Genomic DNA, 22540 nt, shown 5'->3' with positions numbered 1-22540 from the left:
AGGGCTGGAAATTCGGGTTGAACTACCACCCTTCCGGGCTGCCTGGTCACTCCTGCGTGTCCCACTCCCAACTGCAACCAAAGGCACAGCCGTCTCGCTACACCGTGCTGCCGCCTGGCCATTCCTCTCCCTTTGCTGCAACTTCCAGGGTTGTTTCTCCAGCCTGGCCCTCCATCGCTGTCCTCTCCAGCTACACCCTGCTGCCAGCCGCCATGTCCCCCGCTCGCCTGCCACCTCCACAGCTCTCCCCACCAACTCTTATCAAGCACGACCATGGATCCACTGACATCTGCTCCCATCGTCCTGCTCAACCACATCACTCTGAGACTGAGTCTACTTAGAGCAAGTGATGAAACCTCTCTCCGCTGGAGAGTTTTCAGGATTTTTTCAAGCAAACCAAGGGAATTTATTAGGAAGCATTGCCACACCACTCGAGGAAACAATGCGCCAGCAGCTCTGGGGACAGCCGGTTTCCACGCGCAGGTCTCGGCAGGACGCCGTCCCACAGAGGCTCCCACGGGGACGGGGACTCGACCTCCGCAAAAGAACGGGATGTGGAGGCATCCCGACCTCTGCTGTCACAATGGGAAGTGACAGCATCAGGCTCTGGTTGAGTCATGTTGGCGTCCCACGTTCCATGGGGACGCGCAAGAGAGGAAGACACTTTTCTACAATCAGATTTATTAGCAATAGCTGGAAGAAATTATAACAACCCAGGCTAGACTGAGGCCAGACAGCTTTGGGAGTATTTGTTTAAAGGCAGAACAGTAATTACTGGCCTCTTCCCACTCTGGAACTTTTTGTTTCTCCAGGCCCTAAGCTTTATTTCAAGAACACAGGGGCACCGCCCTTCTGCACACATCAATAGCCATAATTCATACGCTTTATCCACAACATCATCTGGACACTATAATTCTGTTTTTCAAGATGTGAACTGTGCTCAGTAATTATTTTAAAATAAATATATTGTTTTAAAATAAATATTTCTTTGTTATTAAATAATTATATTTTAATAAACCGCCTGTTATCAAGGCAAAAGGATATGTGTTTGTCTTTATTTCTACATTGATAGAATAAAAAAGAGATAACTGAAGGCTAATTCGATAAAGTAATCCTTTCTAACTATCACTGAGACAATCAGGAAGCATTTCTACCTGCAGTAGTGTATAAAGGATTAGCAGTATTATAGGTCAAGTCAGACCTTATGCTGTATGTAACTGGATATTTAAGTCCTCTTTTCAGAAGCTATTTTTGGAATACGCCCTGCTTTAATACCCCTAAGTTAACATCTAAACCAGACCTTCTTTCAATTAAACTATAAGTGCGGGATAAGCTATAATTAGCTGTTGCAAAAATCACAATTCAAGCAGGTCACGCCCCCCCAAATTCAGCAGAGAAACACCCATGAACATCAAGAAACCTCCAGTTGGACCGTTGGTAATGCCCCTGAAGTGAGAAATTCCTATAAAAATTGAGATCTGCTAAGACTTGGCCAAATATGTTCTCTTGGTTTCTAAGAAACACTTGAGGCTATGGTTCTGTTTTAATTAAGAGCCTGCTTCTGACTTGAGGAGGAAGAAAACCAAATCATCCCTTACCAAGAAGGGTATGTTCCTTCCAAGAAATAAGTAGCTGAACGGCAGCGATAAGACCATTTACAATCGGGCATCTAAGTTTACAAGGCAATTACAGCATGCCTGAAGCCTCCTGCCTCGGCATTTAATATTTCACATATGACTTCATTTTATAGGGGATCATCTTTGCTAACAGCAACAAATCATTTCCTAAGCTCTTAACAAGTACCAACAGTAGATATATTTCCAGAAGGTGCAAGACAAGCTGAAAAATATGACCCGATACACGTTTCTAGAACCAAGAGCTGACAAGGAAATGGCTCTAACTGGGACCATCCTGCCCCAGCCTTCAAAATTTGGTTTTTGGTGGGCAGAACAGGAGTTCAGCCAGGGGGATAAAGGAGGATTAATGACCCAAGACCCTCCTACAAGCCAAGTTCCTCCTAGCTTTAAGAACTGTCATGAACATTTTTAATCTAAACAAGTTTGAATTTAAACAGCAATGTTCCACTGGGCATCGCAAGCTCAGCAGGGACTCAGCGCCAGCAAAACTACACCGTACAGGCTCAAAAAGGTCTTTGGCGCTAAATCCTGGGGCTAGATAATATCAGAAACCAAGTTTATTGTTCCCCTCCAGCAAACATACACGTAACCGTTATGCGTTCATCACAACAACCCACGTTCCCAGTACTCACCTGGTGGTCACACCAGCGCTGACCAGGTTGCTGGGCTCCTCCATGATCCACTTGAACTTGATAACACACCAAGGCTTGTCCAGAGAAACAGCAAAATAGTTCTCTGCCGGCTTAGCGAGTTAAGATCAGGACCAAGCCTTTGCAGGAACCAGGAACAGTACAAGTACACTACCTTGGGTAGCACAGACGAGTTGTAGAGGACAAAAGGGGCAAGCAGGAACCAGGAACAGTACAAGTACACTACCTTGGGTAGCACAGACGAGTTGTAGAGGACAAAAGGGGCAAGCAAGACCCCAATTTTGGGGCAGCAGCAAGCCAGGTGTGAGCCAGCTGCTCAGTTTGGCCACCCCTGGGTCCTCAGGATCCCTCTCTGGCAGAGCCGAGCCAACTGTCTGTGAGCAGCCCAAACATTCCAATTCCATGGCAACCCTTAAACGGACAGGAGCAGGGTCATGCGCTGGAACCACCGGGCAGCCCACCAGACCTGGTGCCATACGGCACTGCCGATTCACGGCACAGCCACAGGCAGCCAAGATGTGACTCTTTGAAGGGGCTGGCATGTCTTCTCCAGACCAGGTGTATCCGTTAGATCCAGCTCTACCAGTAAAAGAGGCTTCTCAGCCCCCGCAGCTCTCTAGCAAGGGCTGCCAGCCTCACCCGTCCACCAGCAGCACCAGCCCTAGATTTACTCCCAAGGCCAGATCAGCAAAGCCAGTGCAGCCCACCAATTTAAAACTATTTAAACAGATGTGTCTTCCCATAGTGACCTACACACAAACTGCTGTACACACAAAGACACAGTGACAAACCACAGAAGATGCTAACGCACCAACTCAACAGGGTACCATGTTGCTGTTAAACATTTCCTTTGAATATTTGATCTATACATGTTGTACTCCCTATTATTATATATAAACATATATGAAATGTCTACATTGCAAATAAAAACAAGCACCGTCAAGTTAATGTCGAGGCATGCACCCAAGTCACAGAGTAGCTGTAAAACAGAACCAAACCACTTTAAATTCCACCTCTAGGCTAAACGAGCCAGGAAAAGAAACGCAAGACTGATTCCGGCTATAGACCATCTGATGAAGAGGGGATAAGATTTGATAAAAAGGGTGGGACCACAGAGGACTGAGAACCTCATGGGACCTATCCCTTTGCCTTGGGAAAAAAACATGAGTAAATGCTACAGTAAGCATAACTAAAGCCATACAGACAGTACACAGAGCTTACAGGAGAGCCAAGTGACACTCAGATTGTGATACTGAAGATAAATTCATTCCTAGCTTTTTGAGTTCCCTATTCTGATAGTCTATTAAAAAGACTGATGGGTGCTTGCCTGTCTCATAAGGCAAAGATTTTCTGAGCAGTAAGTGTTGAGAAAGGGTCAGTCGGTGACAAAGCTTGTCCCGACTTATTTCCTGCAGGCAAAAGTGGAAATGGGGGGAAGGGAGGGAAGAAAAATATTCCGGTTACTCTACTATCCGCACCCACGCACAGTACATATTTCTAACAATGATCTTTCTCAAAGCAGGAACTTCAACTAGAATATACTACACATAGCCAGGCTCTTCATACTGTTTAAAAGCGAGTTCTGAACAACTTTGAATACGCGTGATATAATTTGGCCAACTCTGGGCACAACAAACACTCCCAAGGTTACAGGGTAACAGATGATCAACACATCCTTCAAAAAAGAAAATAAAAAAGAAAAATATTTCCCCAATCTCATTTTTGTGATGGCAACTTTTCTTAAATAGGCAAGTGAGAAGAGTTAGCAGGGAGAAGATACACATTTTCCACATGTGACTGCAAAGCTTGCTTGCAGAAGCTGGGTGTTAATTACATTTACACAGCACTAGGCACAACGGGGCCATGGTGCGACTATAACAAGGGAGGGATTATGCACTTAGCAGGTATCCTATCTAAATAACCATCTGAATTGGGTCATGGAGGTTTCCAGCCTGGCTCAAAGGAAGGGAAGGGGAGAAGGCAAAGGGAAAAATCTTCACACACATTCTGGCCACTGCTACTTGCCCCAGCACAGGACTCCCAAATGCCAAAGGCAAAGGAATCCTGAGCGCACAGTGAGCTAAATAATATCCCTTACTGCAGCTCTCTGTAAGGCTATCTTGAATGACGAGTCTTTTCCAAAAGAGTTGGTTTTTATTCTTTCTGCACTACAAAGACACCACATTACGCTTGCATAAGCAAGCAAAACCAGCAGTTCATTCATGATTGGGAGAGCTGGCTCTCTTGCTCTCTGATCTTTGAGCCAGAGGCTGAAAATGCTTGGGATGTTTAGTGGGAAAAGAAAGAAAAAACAAAAGAAAACCAGCAGAGGGACAAAAGGAGTCAAAACCTGTCCGCTTGATTGAGGAGCACCATTGAGAATCTCCAAAGGCAACATCCTTCCCCTTCCCTGCACAGAAAGGGAAGGACAAGTGAGGTTCTCAGGCTTTGAGAAGGGCCTGTTCTCCCCGGGAGGGCAGGGAGGTTTTGGGGCTTCACATCCCCCACCCGTGAGGGGACCCGGGTGGCTCCTGCCAGCGCCCACTGCCCAGCACCCCCTCGCACCCCAAGAACCCCCTCGCACCCCGCGGTGAAGGAGCCTGAGGGGGTGGCAGGGGTTAACTCGCCCTGTCCCTCTGCCACTCCGGCTTTGTCACAGCAGGGGACAGCCAGGCCACAGCTCAGTGCAGCACAAAGGCAGCATCCCACTTTCTGTAAAGGGTGTATAGATGCATGGGGGCGGGGACTGGAGTACACACCAGCAATTTTGGTTTAAATTTGTACTGAAAGGGTGGTTGTTTTTTCTCCCTTATCATTTGCAAACTTCCTTTAAGACCTAACAGATTAAAGAAATGCAGCAATATGGAAATTATGGACGCAAAATCATTAACAAGAACATGAAAGTACACAAATTCCTTTCTGGTTCCAGCTGACCTGCAGTTGAGAAGAGGGAAGCCTGACCTGGCCTGAGGGCTTTATTCCAAGTGACTGTTAAAAGCTGTTTTTAACCGAGAGATTTAAGGCTCATCATTAAGCCTCCGTTTTACAGACAGCACATGGCATTCAGAGCTCTCAACTAGTGACAACTCTTGTTAAGAACAGAGGTTCCTCCCCATGAAAGAAATGCAGACTACTCCTGTAATTAATACATTAGCAATTCTATTAAGTCATCCATACCTAGCAATAAAACTGGCAAGAAAATAGTTACAACACAATTTTTTCCTAAGGAGCCAGTTGTTCTGGAGTCAGTGGATTCTTGACATTGCAACACACTTGTTCATACCAGGGTAAAGGCTCATGAGCCATGAAGTGTTCAGCATCTGCCTGGGAAGCAGCCGGAGCTTGGCAAACACGCTGCACAGAAGCCCTGCCAAGGCGAAAGGCCACGCGAGCGTTACCAGCACAATACCAGAAGGGAATCTGAGATCACTGTTTCAAAGCTTTTATTGTTTTAACCTTGGAAGTCAAGGCCAGAAAAACACAGCATTCATTACCTCAGCCCACAGGTAAATATAAAGCCATTTGTATATTGAAAATTATAATTTAGCAACGGTGCTGCACAAGCAGCGATGTAGTAAGAGCTGCTGCATATTTGGAAAGACTCGTCCACATTTTGCTTCTGATTATACCCAAAAGACGCTCCCTATTCCCAGAAGATGAGGCATTAAGAGCACGACAGACTTCACTGCAAGTCACTAGATGTGATTTTTATCATCTAGTCTTTTTTTTGCTTTCATTTCAAGGATACTTTACAGGATATAAAGGCAGACTTTACGAGCGCACCACCACCTGTTGAAAGAACATCTTCAAAAAGCATTTTAGCACACATCTTTTAATAAAAATACACCAGAAAAATTTGTGCTAGACACCATATCAGTAGAACACTACAGCCTTTGCTAGAAGGCTGCTTTTATCTAATTAGGGTAATCCAGGCCTTCCCCTCCCCCAGTGCTGTTCTGTTTGTATTTATTTTCCTTGAAGGAGAGAAGAGAGAACGCAGAACAGCCTTTCTCCATCATCACCATCTTTCTGAGCTGGATTGCAGCTGGGGGCAAACTTAACAGCCTAATTCAACGTTGCAATTCCTGCTGGAACTGTTGTCTGCAACACGAAAGGAGATACAGTGGATATAGACACCTCCAGGTTGTATGTCAGGAGATGCAACTTCAGCATAAGCTGTCAAATCCACCCAAAGTAGGTTTTCTGTAGCTGTTTCAAGTTCCAAAGAAGCAAGGCCATGGTACCAGAAGCTTCAGTTCCATCCCTACACGCCTGCTCACAGTCCCAGGTACTTAACCACAGCGCTGATCTCACTGCATCTGGCACTGGCATCCTCATCTGCTCCTTAAAACTGGCTGTGATAAGCCTGAATAAAGAGACATGCCGGTATAAAAATTCCTCAGAGACAGGCTTAGCAACTCAGTAACCTGCTAATTGCGTGAACAGCTTTATAAAACAAGGGCTGAAACATGAAAACAAAGACTGGTTTCTCCCTGTATCAAGTTGAAGAGATTAAAATTAAACATCACTGCCTTCCTGGCCCTTCCTCTGAGCCCCCTCAAAGGTTTAACATGAAGCTAAGAGCAGAATCGTTTGTTTTACTGCAAAATATGTTATTGTAGCCCACGTGCGGCCAGCCACGCTGCTCCCAAGACACACACAGGTGAGATCTCATGTTCTCAGAAGCGACCCTGTGGCACACCATGTTATTTTCCCCCAAGCCGTGGGAGACTTTGACTTCAGCTCATCTAGGAAATGGGGGAAGGTGTAGATAAGGGCAACTGCTGCCCTCGAGTACAGCAGGTGAAACATCAACCCAAGCGAAAGCGGAACAGGCTCTAATCTGCCATCTCAACCACAGCAGCTTCTGTTGGCTGCAGGCACCAAGGAGCTCAGGCAGAGCCGCGGGAGCCTGTGCGCACACCCGTGCAGCAACACCCGTGCAGCAACACCCGTGCAGCAACACCCGTGCAGCAACACCCGCTGTGCCCAGCAGCGTCTTGGCGGGGTTACCCAGTCACCCAGGTGATCTCTTTAGTCCGTTTTTATTCAGCAAAACGGTCATGCATTTAGAGAACATGTAAAATCCCATTAATTGGTTTAAGATGTTTAACGAACAAGAATAATCAAGAAGAGATTCAATTTCAGCTAAACATAGTGGGTTTTTTTATAGCACTGTATATTGTCTCCACTCCTGGCAGCAATCAGGAGACAGGAAACAGAGAAGTTGAAAGCCTCAGAACCCTGCATTCGTAATTAGATGAGACATTTCCTTCGAGAGGGTAATGTGAAACAGAAGTAACAAAGCAAAACAAGAACAATCTCCTTTGTGCTGCGCACAGATTACATCATTATGCATGTGAATTCCTTGCACATTATTCCTTTTGTGTTCCGAACTGATGGAGCGTTTTCCCTTTTCAAAAAACCCTCCGGACAGTTCCATCAAGGGTTCGTTTAAAAAGGAGCGAAAAGAAAAATCCACGTTAAAGAATTCGGCAGCGCAAATGAAACTGAAAGACTCGGTACATACAAGATGGCCGCAACAGCTAAAAAATAACCCATCAGCCTGGATGAAAAGCTGGAAACCATAGAGGCATTCTAATAAATATGTTTAATGTTTCCACTCAGGTCAAAGAAAACCAGTTGCAAAACGCACGTTGAAGGCAAGGGGTGTAGTGGTTTAAGGATGCTGAAAGACATAATGCTATTAAAAAAAAAAAAAAGGCCAGATGTTCCAGGAATATTACAATATTCTGCAGTTCTTTTCAAAGTTAAAAGAAAAAATAAAATTAAAAAAAAAAAAAAACACACCAAAAATAGCCCTGCTCCTTTTCAAGTAACTTGCTTCTCAAAATAGCCTGAGCTATTAACAATAATAGGGATAAAATAAAAGCCCGCGCCCGCCAGATGTGAGGAAGCGGGGGAAGGCGGCCGCGCTGCCCCGGTCCGGCCCAGCCCAGCCGGCCCCGCAGCGCCCGGGCCCCCGCGCTGGGAGGCGCTGCCCGCGGCCGCCGCTCCGCTCCGCGCATGCGCAGCTCTGCCCCCGCCCGTCCCCGCCCGGCGCAGCCAATGCCCGGCTCCAGCCGCACAAGGTGGCCTTTGAACTCCCCACCAGCAACTTCCTGCTGTTCCCAGCGTACACCCAGTGCAATGCAGTATGCCTGTCAGCTCTGCGGCACAAAGGAACAGCCATTTTGTGACTGAACTGGACCCGCACCAAAATGCCAGCCGCGGCGGCTTTCCCTTCGCGTTTTGCGGGGAATCGGGGCTTCCCGAGCGCTGCCGAAACAAGAAAGGGATGTCCCTTGCTTTTATCAGCAGCCAGGGAGGGCAGATTGTGTTTAACACCTTCGTTTCCCTGCTCCCCTCCCTGCAAATCCTCTTTCGTATGTAACTACATCTTCATAAAATGGCTGCCACGTAAAGCGAGGGTGTTCTGCTCCACCAGGGCTGCGGCGCACGCTGCGGAGCGCTCTGCCTCTGTGAGGGGGCACCGAGCAACAACGCCATTTCAGATCCCACACTGCCGGCTCTGAGATCTAACCCCCTGAAACCCCCTTTCTTTCCTCCCCACAAAAATAATGTTTTAGTACCAGAGGAACCAAGAGCTGGATACAGATGCAAAGGCTTGTCCAGCCCTGCAGCTTCTGTAGCAGAAACCATTTCCCTACCAGGGTACTAAGAGAGGTGCAAAAACAACAGTTGCAGGCCAGGGAAACAAGAGGAACAACGTATCCACCATGTGTTACTTGCCATCCCCTACAAAACTCACTGGGGGACCCCAGGGGGACCCCAGCCTGCCTCTCACCACTTAAGTCCACATTTGGGTTGCACCATGGATGTGACCCTCTCATACCACCTGCTTTTCAGAAACGCAGCAAAGAGGATGCTAGAAAACACACCAGGGGTTTGGTTGTTATTGAATGCAAGTCCCAGATAGGCAGGTGGTGGGTATTAGTAACTGCAGCATCTCCAACTTTTATCCCAGGTGGAGAAAGTCACATGAAATCAACCAGCTCCAAGTGTGGAAGGATTTACCATCAACATACAAAGGGCAGGTGTTGCTGTTCAATCTACAGAAAGGCACCAGGTACACTCCTCAGCTTACAAACTGTAAAGAGTTAACACCATTTCCCTCCTTAAGAATAAGCATTTTGGGATCATTCTCAGGTATTTTTGTTTATTCAGCATACACCTTTGCATGCCCTTAGGCCTGGAAAGGTAGGAGTCAATTCCAAACAAATTTCCCAGCCAGGACACTAAGGAGCTGTATATGAATTGTATTTTTCTTTAACACCTTTATTCTTGCATTTTTGCTTCTCCAGCCCAGGTAAGTGGCACCGGCCACATGCACCTTTTCCACCTGTCTCCATGTTTCTGTGATAGGACTTCACGTGTTTCCAGGGACGCCGAGCTGGTCCCACACCTGGGGAGGAGAAAGCTGCGCAGCAGCACATGAAGTGCAGACATCAGCACCTTTCTGGGCTACAGGAAAGCAAAGTGGTGGCTTTACTTCCTAGAAATCATTTCCCCTACAACTTCAAGTCAACCTCAGGAAGTAAAGCCCGTTTTACGACATTCGGCTGACTCACAGCTCAGAAATCAGCTCGACGGGGCTCACTTACAAATATCCTGCGCTCGATTGTTCCCACACTTCAGGTGAGTGGATGTTACCCACAGCAAGTTTATTTTGAGGGAAAAAAACCAAAAAACTGTGAAGGGGGAGAAAGGAAAACCTCACACAACAGGTGTTACATGTAAATTGATCAATTACAGTAAATAACCTTTCAATGGAAAGACCAAAAGCACACATGAGACACTATGCAAATGTAATACCCCTGAGGACAAAAACCCCAAAGGTCTTTCTGTGGAAGTACTGCTGGTTGTCTCCAATTTCATCTCCTATTTAGCGTAATATTTATAACGTCGATAAAATACCTTAATTTAGATTTCCTGAACAAATTAGACCTATTATTGCTCTTGTTGATAATACGTACTTTTAAAATAGCACAAGGACTTGAGCTGAATAGTAATTTTTTAAATCAATTTCTAAAGCAATATTTTGTGTGCAGCGTTTACACTAATATAAAGATAGCATAGTTTGAAAATCTGATGTGTTTTTAAACTGCATTATTATAAAAGCCCTGTATAGGTGCTATATTTAATGCCTCAACAGTCCCTGAGGCTAATTTAGTTAATAATAATTTCAAATTAAACAAACTTACCCATATCCATTTTAGGATTTAAAATTTGACTGTAATTTTAATACATCCAGAATACCATCCCAGTTTATGCTAGAAGGTTACAGTAATTTAATCATATATATTCCCACAGTATTTCAAGTTCATGTGTTTAAGGCAGGTTAAATATTTGGCATCAAGAATACTATTCAAACACCTGCAAACATCACATAGAGCACATGTGATACAACAGACAGTTCACAATTCTTTTTTATTCACATTGGTTAAAAATTCCTGAAGACGACACCAGAGAAAAATAAACAGGCCACGATTCAATTAAAATTAACAAAATGCAAAAATCAAGTGTGTGTACAAACCAGAAAACAAAAATGCATATAGTTTCCATTTCCAATTTTTGAAAAAGCCGACCCTTTAAATACAAAATGAGCAATTCAGTAATTATACTTCTGCATCCCTAGCAAACAAACGTTTCCAGTATTTCATACTTTTCCCATATCAAGGTTAAGCTTCTAAAAATCTGTAAAGAATCTCAACACTTGACAAAAGTAACTAAAAACACTCTGAGCAGAAATACATTAAACAAACAAGCAAAGCATTTGGAGCATCTTGTTAACAGACCCAGTGTGTATTTTATGACACGAAATGCTATCACCAGCAAGAGAAAGTCTGGTTAAATTGTATAAAAATATTCTAAAATACCTAAACAGGATAAAAGTTCTACAAGCTCAAATAAAATTTGAAGTAAGGGGTATCAGACAAACAGACACTTTCCAGTTTATATTTTAAAATGAGCTTTTTTTCATTCATGTAACTTTTTCTTGTGTCTATTTACTATAATTTACTACTACACCAGGCTTCTGTATGGCCCTCAGTTAAAGTTTAGACTTCTGAGATTCTTCAAAGAAAAATTTGCCTTGTATGTAAAATGGTGCAATGCAGCAATGGCTAAACCGACAAGGTCATTTTTCACAGCACAAAAAACCTAAAAATTGAAATTCAAAAGCTGGAAAAACATAATACAGAGGAAAGGGCTCCCCTGAATAAAGGTACAGTACCTTTTGACTATGACATGGGCCCTAAAGTCACAACACAACTTTCACAAATTGCTACCAAAAAAAAATCAGGGTGTGGCATGCTAACAATCTCAAGGTCATTCCTTAAAAAGGAAGCAAAATCAGTAAAATGTTTTGTATTAAGCACCGACAGTAACCCAAGGCTGTCAAAGTAAACAGGGTATTCACAGGTTTTACCAAAAAAAAAAAAAGTAAGTTGATAGATCATACCTCGATGCATTGCTGTGGACTGAACCCTCCTCTCCTTGGCTTTTGTCCTTATTTCTCATCATCTTTTTATTCTTAAATATTAAGAGGGGATCAGGGGGTGCCTGTGTGCTTTGAAGTCCTGTGCCCAGGTATTTACTGTCAAAAGTTGAAAGAAAGGTAAGGTCCCAGTTCATTTCACGGGCTTTCATTATCAGGAACAAAGTCCTGACGCTGCAATGATATTGTTATAACAATATACAACACTGATCAACACGGCAAAACGAAGATTTAAAACAAATAGTCATTTTAGAAGAAAAATCCGAGAATAAACACAGTAGAGGAGCATCCTGCAAACTTTCCCAAAGTAACACTGAATGGAAATAATCTCTGTATCTTATTGCGTCATCTCAATACGGCTCAAATCGGTCAAAAATCAAAGTGCTAAAAACGGCAGAAATCTAAAAATTATTATTATTAATTGCTCACCTACCTGATCCATGCACCGCCACCAGGACCAAGTCGATATTAGTTTCGGGTAGTGGAAAAACATTAGATCCAAAATATTTAGCGTTATAACAATAAAATACAAATTTCAGAGAATGAAAAAAAAAAAATATATCTTCTAATCCCAAAAATATGTTGTCGATAAAGCAGAAGAAGCGATAATTAGTACCAAAAACGTCCGGGGGAAAAAGCTCATTAGGAGAGCGCACAAAAATGGAGGTACGCCATGGCTTCTAAGCTGGAAAAACAACGACCTGGGCTCTCTCCACGGCTTCTTCTTTCCAGCAAGGCACGAAAAGGGAGCCCTCAAAAGCTGCTTTTCTGCCCGAAAAAGGTCTGCTCGGCCCCCGATCGGTGCCTAGGAGAGGCAAGGGGCTGTGGGGGCCCCCTGAGGCTGCCCAAAAGTTAGGGAAAGTTGCGTAAAGTGTTGGGGAAGGCAGGGAGCTGAGCGCGCTCTCTCTAAGGCACAGCCGCCATCTAGAGCTCCTTCCCAGCTCTGAGCTCTGCCTTTGATTGACACTCTCTACATTTACCCCACAACTCAGGTGATGTACCATAGACCCACCCCTTCATTTCTACCAAAAAAAGAGATAGCCTCCACCTAAAGGGTGCCTGCTACCCCCCACAGCCCTGGCTTCTTCCAACTACCCCAGCTGAAGGGGCACCTTAACCCCATGTGGCTCAGACACCCTTTTGAAACCAGAAAGAAGTGGAATTTGTGCCTTTTGTTTTAAAGATTTGTTAAATATTTCAGTGCCTGGGCTAAAATTACTTCCTCCCTGGACAGGAAGTGGTGCTGTTAAAGCCATTTTGAAAGAATGGAAGTGGAGCTGACAGCCATGCAGCCACCACCAACCCACCTTGGGGCTCACCCCACCCAAGGGGTAGCTTTTTTGGGGGTTGGTGGCAGTATCCCCAGACAATAGCTCCTCCATTCGTCACCCAACAGTGGCACTTAAAGCTTGGGAGAAGAGCGTCAGGCGCTCCGAGGAGAGCCCCGTGTTGCTGACCAGCCCCACCAGCTCGACAGCGCCTCCCTACTGGTCCTCCCCAAAACCAAAAATCCAAAAGCTGCACCATTTTCATCAGTTTTGCAAAGGCACTACCATAAAATGAGTCTGACACCACTAAAAGGGTTATTTTGAATTCCCATTCTTAACCCATTCATGTTTCTTAACAGATTTTAACACAACAAGCTGCACAACAACCAAGCTGTAGAACTGGAAATCAAGCGACATCTCAAATACAACATCCTAGTACTGAGAAGACAGACCATGGAGGAGATCCAAGCATCCCCCAACCTCTTGTATTCCATCTACTACCAGTTGTCCTCCCACAAGCAACAACCCCCTATAAAGCGCAAGGACATCTTGCACATTCATAAGCATCACAACACGACAGTGGAATCAGACCCTGGGGGACTGCAGGGGGGAAGGAGGTAATGGGTGAGTTTGGGCTCCTATGGGGACATCCATGGCACAGCATCCCAACAGCCTGGGAACAGCGGCTTCTACCAGCAGAACCAAGATAGTCCTCATCAACTGCTCCACACACTTGCTACTCACATCCTCCAACAACCTCCAACAACCTTCCACACCAAGAAGCTGGAGTAGATGCACTCTGTGGCCACAGTCTATTTTAGAGAATTCAACTTTACCAATTATTTACAGAAGATCCCTTACACCTCAACTATAAGAAAACAAAATGCAAGACCATTCCAAGCAATTTTGGGCAACACCATGGAAATCCAGCCATCTCAATGGAGATCCCTTTAGATTGGTCCCAGGATCCAACTCCACCATACAACAAATGGCAAAACCAAACTTGAGCAAGCAAGCGCGCATCATCAAAATAGCTGGACTACACAGGTACCAACAATTCATCATGGTAAAAATGGGTATTTACGAAGAAGTCTGAGCAAGCCAAATAAACACGCAACAGGGTTTTGTTCAGTTTTTGTTGGTTTTAAAACAAAATACCCAGATTATCTCAGCATCAGGTTTGTCATCCTGGCCCTCCAGCATGGAACAAAGAAAACTATGATTTTCATGTGAAACATAGACAGGAAGGTGGCTACAGTTTAACTATCTGATCCACAAAGAACTTGAAAGGAAATTGGTTTTTGAACATTAGAACCATTTTAAAATTCATTTGTAAAGGTTAATATAACATCTGTAGCAATATCAAAAATAACTCCATTTTTTCTCATCAAATACACAGTACAGTATCATGCAGCCAAGTCTACGTTAAATAGTGGTGAAATAGACTGGACACATGTACAGAACAATTTTAAGGCAGAATAGAGTGCTTAGGAAGTGTGCTGTCCAGGACATCTCTTGAGAAGTTTCTGTACCCACATACAACTGAAGAAGCATTCAAGCACTCCTTTCTTGTCATATTTGCTCAGCCTTCAACTGATATCAATTTCATCTGAAAATAACTTCAGAAAGTTCAGCAGAAGTACCCTGACAATAGGCCAAGTACTGAAAAAACCCTAATATTAAGCACCTGAATGAACAAACCAGCAAATAAAAATTCATTCGAAGTCATGGTAAAGTGAAGATAATTTGCAAATGAAAACCACATTTAAAATCAAATATAGCACAAAATTTTACCTTGCCTTTAGTGCTTAGCAGCTAAAGTATTTCTCACTTTAACAGTAACCAAAAATGTAACCCACTTAAATATCAACACAATAGAAAAAATATTCAGCCAGAAAGGACAAAGACAAAGTGTGGAAGAAACCAAAACCGTTTATTAAGTCACTTAAAAGAACATTACATTTTTCTACAAAGGGGTAGCAACAGATCTCTTACCAAATGAATCTGCCTGTTATGCATACACAACCCCAGAGCAAAATTTTGCCACCCAGTCCTCAAACGGATCCCTCATTGGATAGACACTGATACAATCCCCTGATTAATTCAAGTGCAAAGTCCATTTTGATAGGATGATCACAACCCAGATCTTCTCTGGTTTAGTAACACGAGAGTCCACGTTTTAACATCCATGTCTTGGACAGACACATCACAGCACTCATGCATTAGTCCATTTCCTCAACCTCTCAATCAACAGTGGAACTGCCATCCTGGTGTCTCATTCGTAGACTCCTTTTGACACTCTTCATCTCACTGGATTCTTTATGGAAAATTAAAAGAAAAATGCTGTTGGAATACAGATCATATCTTTAAACTAAGACAATCAACTACTGTACCTTGAAGATAGTTTAAACATATAACTGATGCTTCATTCTGTATTACACATTCCAGAACATCTACTTTTACCATGAACAAACCAGGTCAAATCATCAATCAAAAGTCAAAAATATAAATGTTAACAAAACCTATAAAGAAGTAGAGGAGAAATTATTAGAAGTTCAGGAACCTTTTCAGGCTCCATAAATTCCATTTGAAATTTCTCCATAGTGTTAAAACAGTAAAGAAACCAATAGTGAGAAATCTGACAAATTTGCTCTGGCAACCATCTTTATTGGACTGACCCATCTACTAGAGCTGACACTGCTTAGTGCAAAACCAAGTTTATTATAATAAAGCTACATTTTTTTAACTACTGTCTATGCTCCTTTCTTCAAAGGCATAGATGCATCAAAACCAATGTAACAGGCATGAAAACTGGTTTCCTATATTCAGATGGTGACTGGAGACAAGACATTGCACCATCTTAACCTAGTTTTCCAGCTCATGAAAGACATACAGTGCAACAGCAAGCACACACTTAGAAACAAACAGAGTGACTGGTTTAGTTAGTGGTGGAAAGGACATGTGAGAAGTCAGATGAAATGGTAACAAGTCATGTTAGTTGCCTTTAGCAAGGCAACCATACTACTCCTGATCCATATTCCAACTTGACTCTTCATGTAACAGCAACCAAGGCCACAGGTGAGTGACAAACCAAACTAATCAAATGACTTCCACATGGATAGATAAAAAGTGAATGTCCCCATCTTTATATTTTCTTCCAAGAAAAATAAGCTCATATATTTAAAAAAAAAAACAAAACCCACAACAAAACAAACTACTTCTCCTAACATGCAAAAATGGAGCAGGGGAAGTTAGCATGTGTTAAGAACTTCATTTTAAACCAAAGCTAACTGCAGAAGAGATTGACATACAAAAAACAGTTTTAAAATGTCTTTATGGTTTTGAGTATCTACACTCTAACATCAATTTATTCTGCATGTGTATAGCTCTAACCTCATTTTAGTCTAAAAGCCAACTCCACCACTGTTGTTCCCCAATAACCCTGGCCAGATTCTCACAAGTGAAGCAGAAATTACCCACAGTACAGCAAAAATCAGTGGAGCCATCTAGTGGTCTCTGCCTCAACATCCCAGGTTCCCCATCCCCATTTCAAAACCACCACCTACAGCAAAGCACACAGCGATGGCACCAGCGCAACAAACCTCAGTCTGACTTTGACAACTGCCCATATGTCCTGTTCTACATTTCTCTATAGACTTCCTTGTCTTAAATACAATGGCAGGTAAGTACAGCACATAGAAGTGGAATGCAGGATCTAGAAATTCACTTTGCTTTGCATTGTGCAACATGTGTAGCTGTAGTAGTATTTAATTACGGGATCTTCACATTTTCAGAACCAGAAACTGAACACTGAAGTTTGCAGAAATTCTTTTTTTCAAGCATTCAACTCCTCAGTTAAGACAGGAATTGAATATTTTGCAAGATGTTCTTCCCCACACTCAACTGAAGAAAGTTTGGGGATTTTATTTGTTTGTGGGTTTGTTGGTTTGGGTTTTTTTTCCCTCCCCAATCCTTATTGGTATAGTATCCTAATTTCAAATCCATTTGGGCATTTGAAGAAAAATTAAAACTTCTTGTATTTTTTAATGCTAATGCCTTGACTGAGGTACCAAAATATGAAAAATAAAACACCACAAAGTTTTCCATTATTGTCACTATCAAATATCCAGAAGTACTAACATGAGTGCAGTGGAAACCCTATAAATAAGACCTTTAAAATATTTTTTATAGTTATCGTAAGAAACATAAGTAAATTTAATTACTGGCATCAGCTTTACCCATCTTTCAAAAACATAATTTAGTTACATATTAGTCAACCTTGAAAGGCCCCTTTCAGTTGAGTTAGCTTTCCACCTTGGACACTAATGAGATCTGCCAAAAGCAATTTAAGGGCAAGTTTCCCTATTAGGTTCACCTACATTTGGTTGTACCAAAAACTTTGCAAGTAACCCCACCACATTCATTTTTAACTCTTCTCTTGACCTTGTAAATTAATTAACAGTAAACAGAACTGATTATACATTATAATTAAGAACGTGCTACAACAGCCCTTGTTCTAAAAGTTATTCATACATCAAAAAGATGCCACAGTAATGGCCAAAATATTAATAGCAATCTGTACTATTTTTCATGTGAAATCTACATTTGCTTTAAGAATTCACAGCATTTGTTTACTTATGAATTAAGGCACTTTTTGCTAAGAAGCTTCAATAATGTTGCAAAAATATACGCCTTCTCCACCAAGACATATGCAGTGATCCTACACTTAAGGTAGCTATTGAATAGCCCACATTTTTTTACTAGATAGCATGAGTACTTAATTCCTTCTATACCACCAGTCAGGCATCATCCTGTTTTGCAAACATTATTATCCACTTTTTAGTGTAATTGTTTCCAAACACAGTGTTCTGGTCATGATAAATGAGGTACCTGAATAATCATGTAGTACTTTCTAAGTTGCCTTCAAAGCTCTTGCAGTACATTGACACTATCAACAGAGGCAAACTATTCCCAACCCCGCCCCAAGGCTTAAGGCAACAGTTTTGAAACATGAGTTTACAAAGTTTTTCTCTTCAGTTTTTTTTTTTTTGTAATTCCTTACTTGTTGCACTATTACTAGATCACAGCAATAGAAGACATCCCTCATGGCCAAAATCATGGCCTGAGCAATTTCATGTCTACTGAAACCTTGCAGTTTTTCAGTATGAGACTGTGTGAGCCACCAAGACATTTACAAAGTTTTCCAGAGTGAAATCTCTCACACTCTGAGGCTGAAACTTGAAGGTGACATATAACTGCAAGGCTAAGGAATTTTCAGCTCCCTCTGTTGGAGGGAAGCATGGACCGAATGAGGTTCTGAGCAAAGCAGATCTGAAGTTCTACACTTCAAAGTTCATTAAAGCAAGATTTTATTCTCAAAGACATGCTTCTGGTAACTTTTACACTAGAGGGAAAAGCACACGTGCCCTTCATTGAAATCTAAAGTTCATAATGATGTTTTATCTAATTTTTAAACGTATCTAAGTTCCCTGGGCAGTCCTAAATACACTTTCACTACTATCAGATATGCAGTAAGCACAGCAGTAAAAGCCTAAGTCACGTATGATCAGGTATTTTTATCCAAGAAATGCTGTTTACCAGGTTTCTCATAGATTAATTTCAGGTAAGATCTGACTTTATTCACAGATGCACTCTGTTGTGGGTATTACTTTTAAATAATAAATTTATTGCATTAACGCAAAGTATGCCAACTTCCATAAAGTTCCTGGTGTTTTCAAGTATTTCCTCCCTTCTATTAAAAATAAATAAATAAAAATCAGTGCTTCAACTAAACGTTATCTATGTTAACCAGAGAGGGTAACATTACATCTTTCAAGATCCATACATTTGGATGTTTTTAAAAACATATTTCGAGGCAACTTCTTTTGACAGCACCTCTTTTTCAGTCAAAGAGTTTCATATTCATCCCTTCCTTTAGATAAGGATTATAAAACAGAGAAGGACAGAAGAATTAGTATGTAACCGAAAAGTCAAATTCCTGCTCAAGAAACCAGATCCAACAACGGCTAACTTAAAAACCCAGGAGAGAAAAGAAAAAACACAAAGATGTAGAAACAGATAAAAAATAATATAAAAATGGAACATGGGTCACATGTTTAGAGATTATAGCAAGTGACTGGGGAAAAAAGGTAACAGTGGACAGCATAGGAAGTTCTGAGGAACAGCTGAAAGGAGTAACATTTCCTCCTAACATAGCAAGAAATAGGCTGGTTTACACATCTGTAACGTGAAAAGTAATTTAAGACTTCTGAAAGAACAAAGTAGTAAAATTTACAGAACACAGCATTAGAAGCGATATAGCACTAATCAAAGATCATCAAAACTGAGCACATGAACACACAATAAGAACTGAATTCCTCAAAGTTCATAAATTTTGCTTTTTTGCCTCAGGACTGAAAAATTGGTTCAAAATGAAACATACCAAAAGGGAGCACAAGGCTACAATAACACAGCCTGGTGAGGTTTGCACCTTACCCTCACACACTCCTTTTTACTTTCAAAAGAGACCTACATTGGTCTCTACATCATGAGTAGATCAGAAGCAGGCATGGGAACTTTGCAGTACAAACTGGGAGTAACTATTTTTCTACCACCTGAAGGCTGCTTAGATGGCAGTTTGTACAAGGTGAGCGCAGTTGCATGTGTCTGCAAACACACATCACCGCTGGACAGGTAAAAATCAGTCATCATCATCTATCCACTGATGCAAGGCAATATTTGCATCTTGGAACAGCATTTTCTCAAGCTGTCTGCAATCTAAGGCAGGCATTACTCAACCCAGTAGCATGTCATATTGAAAGAACTGTCTCCAAGAAACTGTCTCTTAGAGCATCTATTCCAAAGTATAGACCTACAGGAATAGAGCTTCCCACTAAAAAAGAGTTAATCGTGTACATAAAATGCAATGGATCCCTAATCAAAAATGTAGAAGTAAGGAATCTGAATGTTAAGCAGACAGGATATCAGAAGGACTTCGGACTTTCCAGAGACAACTCCCAAGAGAGTCATGGAATGTGCCAGAGACAAAAGGTCATCAAAACCAAATTCTTTTAGTAAAGGAAACTGGATAAAATTTTATCCTCATATTCATCCAGCACAGAACCAAATGAATTTTTCTACTCAAGTCTGCCAATTTTGCATTTTGACTATATGAGGAATGGTTCCCAAATTAAGTCTACCAGCTAGGCATTTAATACAGGAAACTGTATCACCATTACATGCCATTGCCTGCAGAGCTGGAGCTTTGTGAATGAAGAACAGAAACAGAACAATCATAGAACAGAAGACAGTTACTACCTGCTCAAAGACCCTCACTGATCCTGACAAGAGGCACAAAAGGACAACATGAATTGGTTGTAAAACAAGTTCTTCCTGCCATGATACTGTCCACACAATTTGTTATCCAAATTATGTGTAGTAATTATCTGTAGAGACAGACAATTGTAGACCAAGCCCTTTTGAACAAGCAAGTCTATGATTTAATAGTTCTCAACAATATATGGACTCAAATCACAGAAGCAGAAGACCAAAGAACTACACTTAGATACAAAAGCTGTTCTCCAGCAAGACAGGTTCACAGTACTATCCAAGTACAGCTTCATTTCCCAAGAGCCCAGCAAGAATGTTCCTGTGCCCTTCTAACTGGCTCTTCTAGAAACACACATGCACACACAGACACACTTCAAAGAACCTCAGGATGTACTCAGCCAAAAACTTCACCCAATTAAACATTACAGCCATGTGTGCTAGTACTTTTGTTTGTTTTAAAGCTAAAGAGTAAATGTTATTAGGAATAGCAACTTACCAGTGCTTCAACCAAGAGAGGTTATTTTGCTTACAGTGAGCAAATCAATTCAACATATCTGTAGGGAAAATTATATATTAAACACTTGTATTAAAAGAAAATTGAAAAATAAAGACTAGAGCACTAGCCTAAGACTATTAAAAAAGCCCTATCCTCAAATGAAAACAAAACCAAAAAAATTCCCAGCAAAACACAGCATACAGTACAAAGCACTTTATAAAAAATGTTAAGTATCTCTAGGCAACCTGTTATCCAAGAACCTGTGCAAACCACTCAAACTCAGATCCGTTCCTGTACGCAAATCCCTTGAGAAACAACACAAAAAACCCCACAACTTTCTTGAAATTGTTGAAAAAGATCAGACATCAAAAGGAAGTATGCCGAAAGCAACTGATCTGCCCTTCGCATAACAGCAATTCAAATACATTTTACTAAGAGGTGGTATCAGATGCAGTGAAATTATTTAATAACTTCATAAGAAGTTATCTGCTTTGTATCTCAAAGTTGCCGGTATATGGGCAATGCCCAAATTTGAAAATGCTTATTGGCAATCTACATCAATAAACATTCAATCAAAACCACCTTAAGCAGATGCAGTGAGATTAAAATAGGACCTAAAACAGGTCATGAATCCCCGTTTTTTTTAATTTTACATTTCAAGTGCATAAAGTCATCTGGGATCATGAGGCATACAAGTTATTCACCTAACCTCAGAATGTACTTATCGGAATATGGCCTCAAATATGTACAAATTAATGAATCTATTCAGTGACATCATATTGTGCAGAACTATCTACAATCTTCTAAATTCTCCTCTCCAAACTGATAGCTACTGCTCAGATGTGTAGAAAGCAAGCTGTGATGAACAGAACTTTAATTTCTTTGTTGATGTAATCTACTTGAAATGACTAATATGGAAAAAGATCACTTTAGAAATGGGAAAGATAAAAAATATTATAGTAGTAAACTGGCACAATCATGCAGAATATCCAAATGAACATGAAATTTAGAGGTTGAAAATATGCATTTAAAATGTGATCCAACAGCTGCTATTACATGGAAGCACAAAACTGAAGTCCAAAATGGTGGGCAGGCACTCCGTAGAAGAAATGCAACGTGGGTGCTGGACTTGATGATCAAAGAGGCATCTACCAGTCACGCAAAGTGTAAGACATGAACTAGGCAAAGAGGTTTACTCATGCCCTTTACATCTCCTTCTGTCCTATATGTACCATTTCACTTCTCAAAAAAAAAAAAAAGCCACATGGAAACTATGATTTCAAAGACTAAAGTTAATGATGGAAAGATTCTCAGCTTATAGCTCTCTGTGTTTTTTAGTAATTTACAGCACAGTTAAACATCATCTGCATTCAAGTTGGTTCCTGTTTTCTTTAATTCTAGAGTTAGCATCCAGTTATGGTAATTTCACAAAAACTTTAATGTGGATATTTAATATGGCTTTGTATAACCACAGAGGAACAGCTTCCTCTACTGAAAAACTGCAGACTCAACCAGAATGTGCTGTTTTGACTTCAGCAAAATTTTGCAAAAGGAATCTAACCTATGTCAGGGTGGTGTCACATACTAGTAGTAAGACTTCTATACTCTGAAGTGAATGGATGAACCAAAGAGTTTTGTAA

At 41.6% G+C, this 22540-nt stretch overlaps 1 protein-coding gene across 7 annotated transcripts in view; it reads right to left on the bottom strand.

The window, feature by feature from the left end:
* Positions 1-22540, bottom strand: part of CHD2 (chromodomain helicase DNA binding protein 2) — a 73493-nt gene that overhangs the window by 43117 nt on the left and 7836 nt on the right. For 3 of the 7 annotated variants that reach the window (XM_065076627.1, XM_065076626.1, XM_065076629.1), the window contains exons 4-5: positions 20901-20958; positions 11772-11906 (exon numbers count right to left, since the gene is read on the bottom strand). In XM_065076627.1, the coding sequence (XP_064932699.1) occupies positions 11772-11833 (62 nt within the window). In that variant the 5' untranslated portion in view covers positions 11834-11906; positions 20901-20958. Of the gene's footprint in view, positions 1-2269; positions 2484-11771; positions 11907-12236; positions 12773-20900; positions 20959-22540 lie in introns of those variants that run through there. The other 4 variants (XM_005504125.3, XM_013367509.3, XM_065076630.1 and 1 more) reach the window with 4 other exon arrangements.

The sequence above is a fragment of the Columba livia genome, chromosome 11, assembly GCF_036013475.1.
Source record: "Columba livia isolate bColLiv1 breed racing homer chromosome 11, bColLiv1.pat.W.v2, whole genome shotgun sequence".
Taxonomy (NCBI): domain Eukaryota; kingdom Metazoa; phylum Chordata; class Aves; order Columbiformes; family Columbidae; genus Columba; species Columba livia.
Note: the sequence above shows the minus strand (reverse complement) of the source record. Positions and strands in the feature narration are given on the sequence as shown.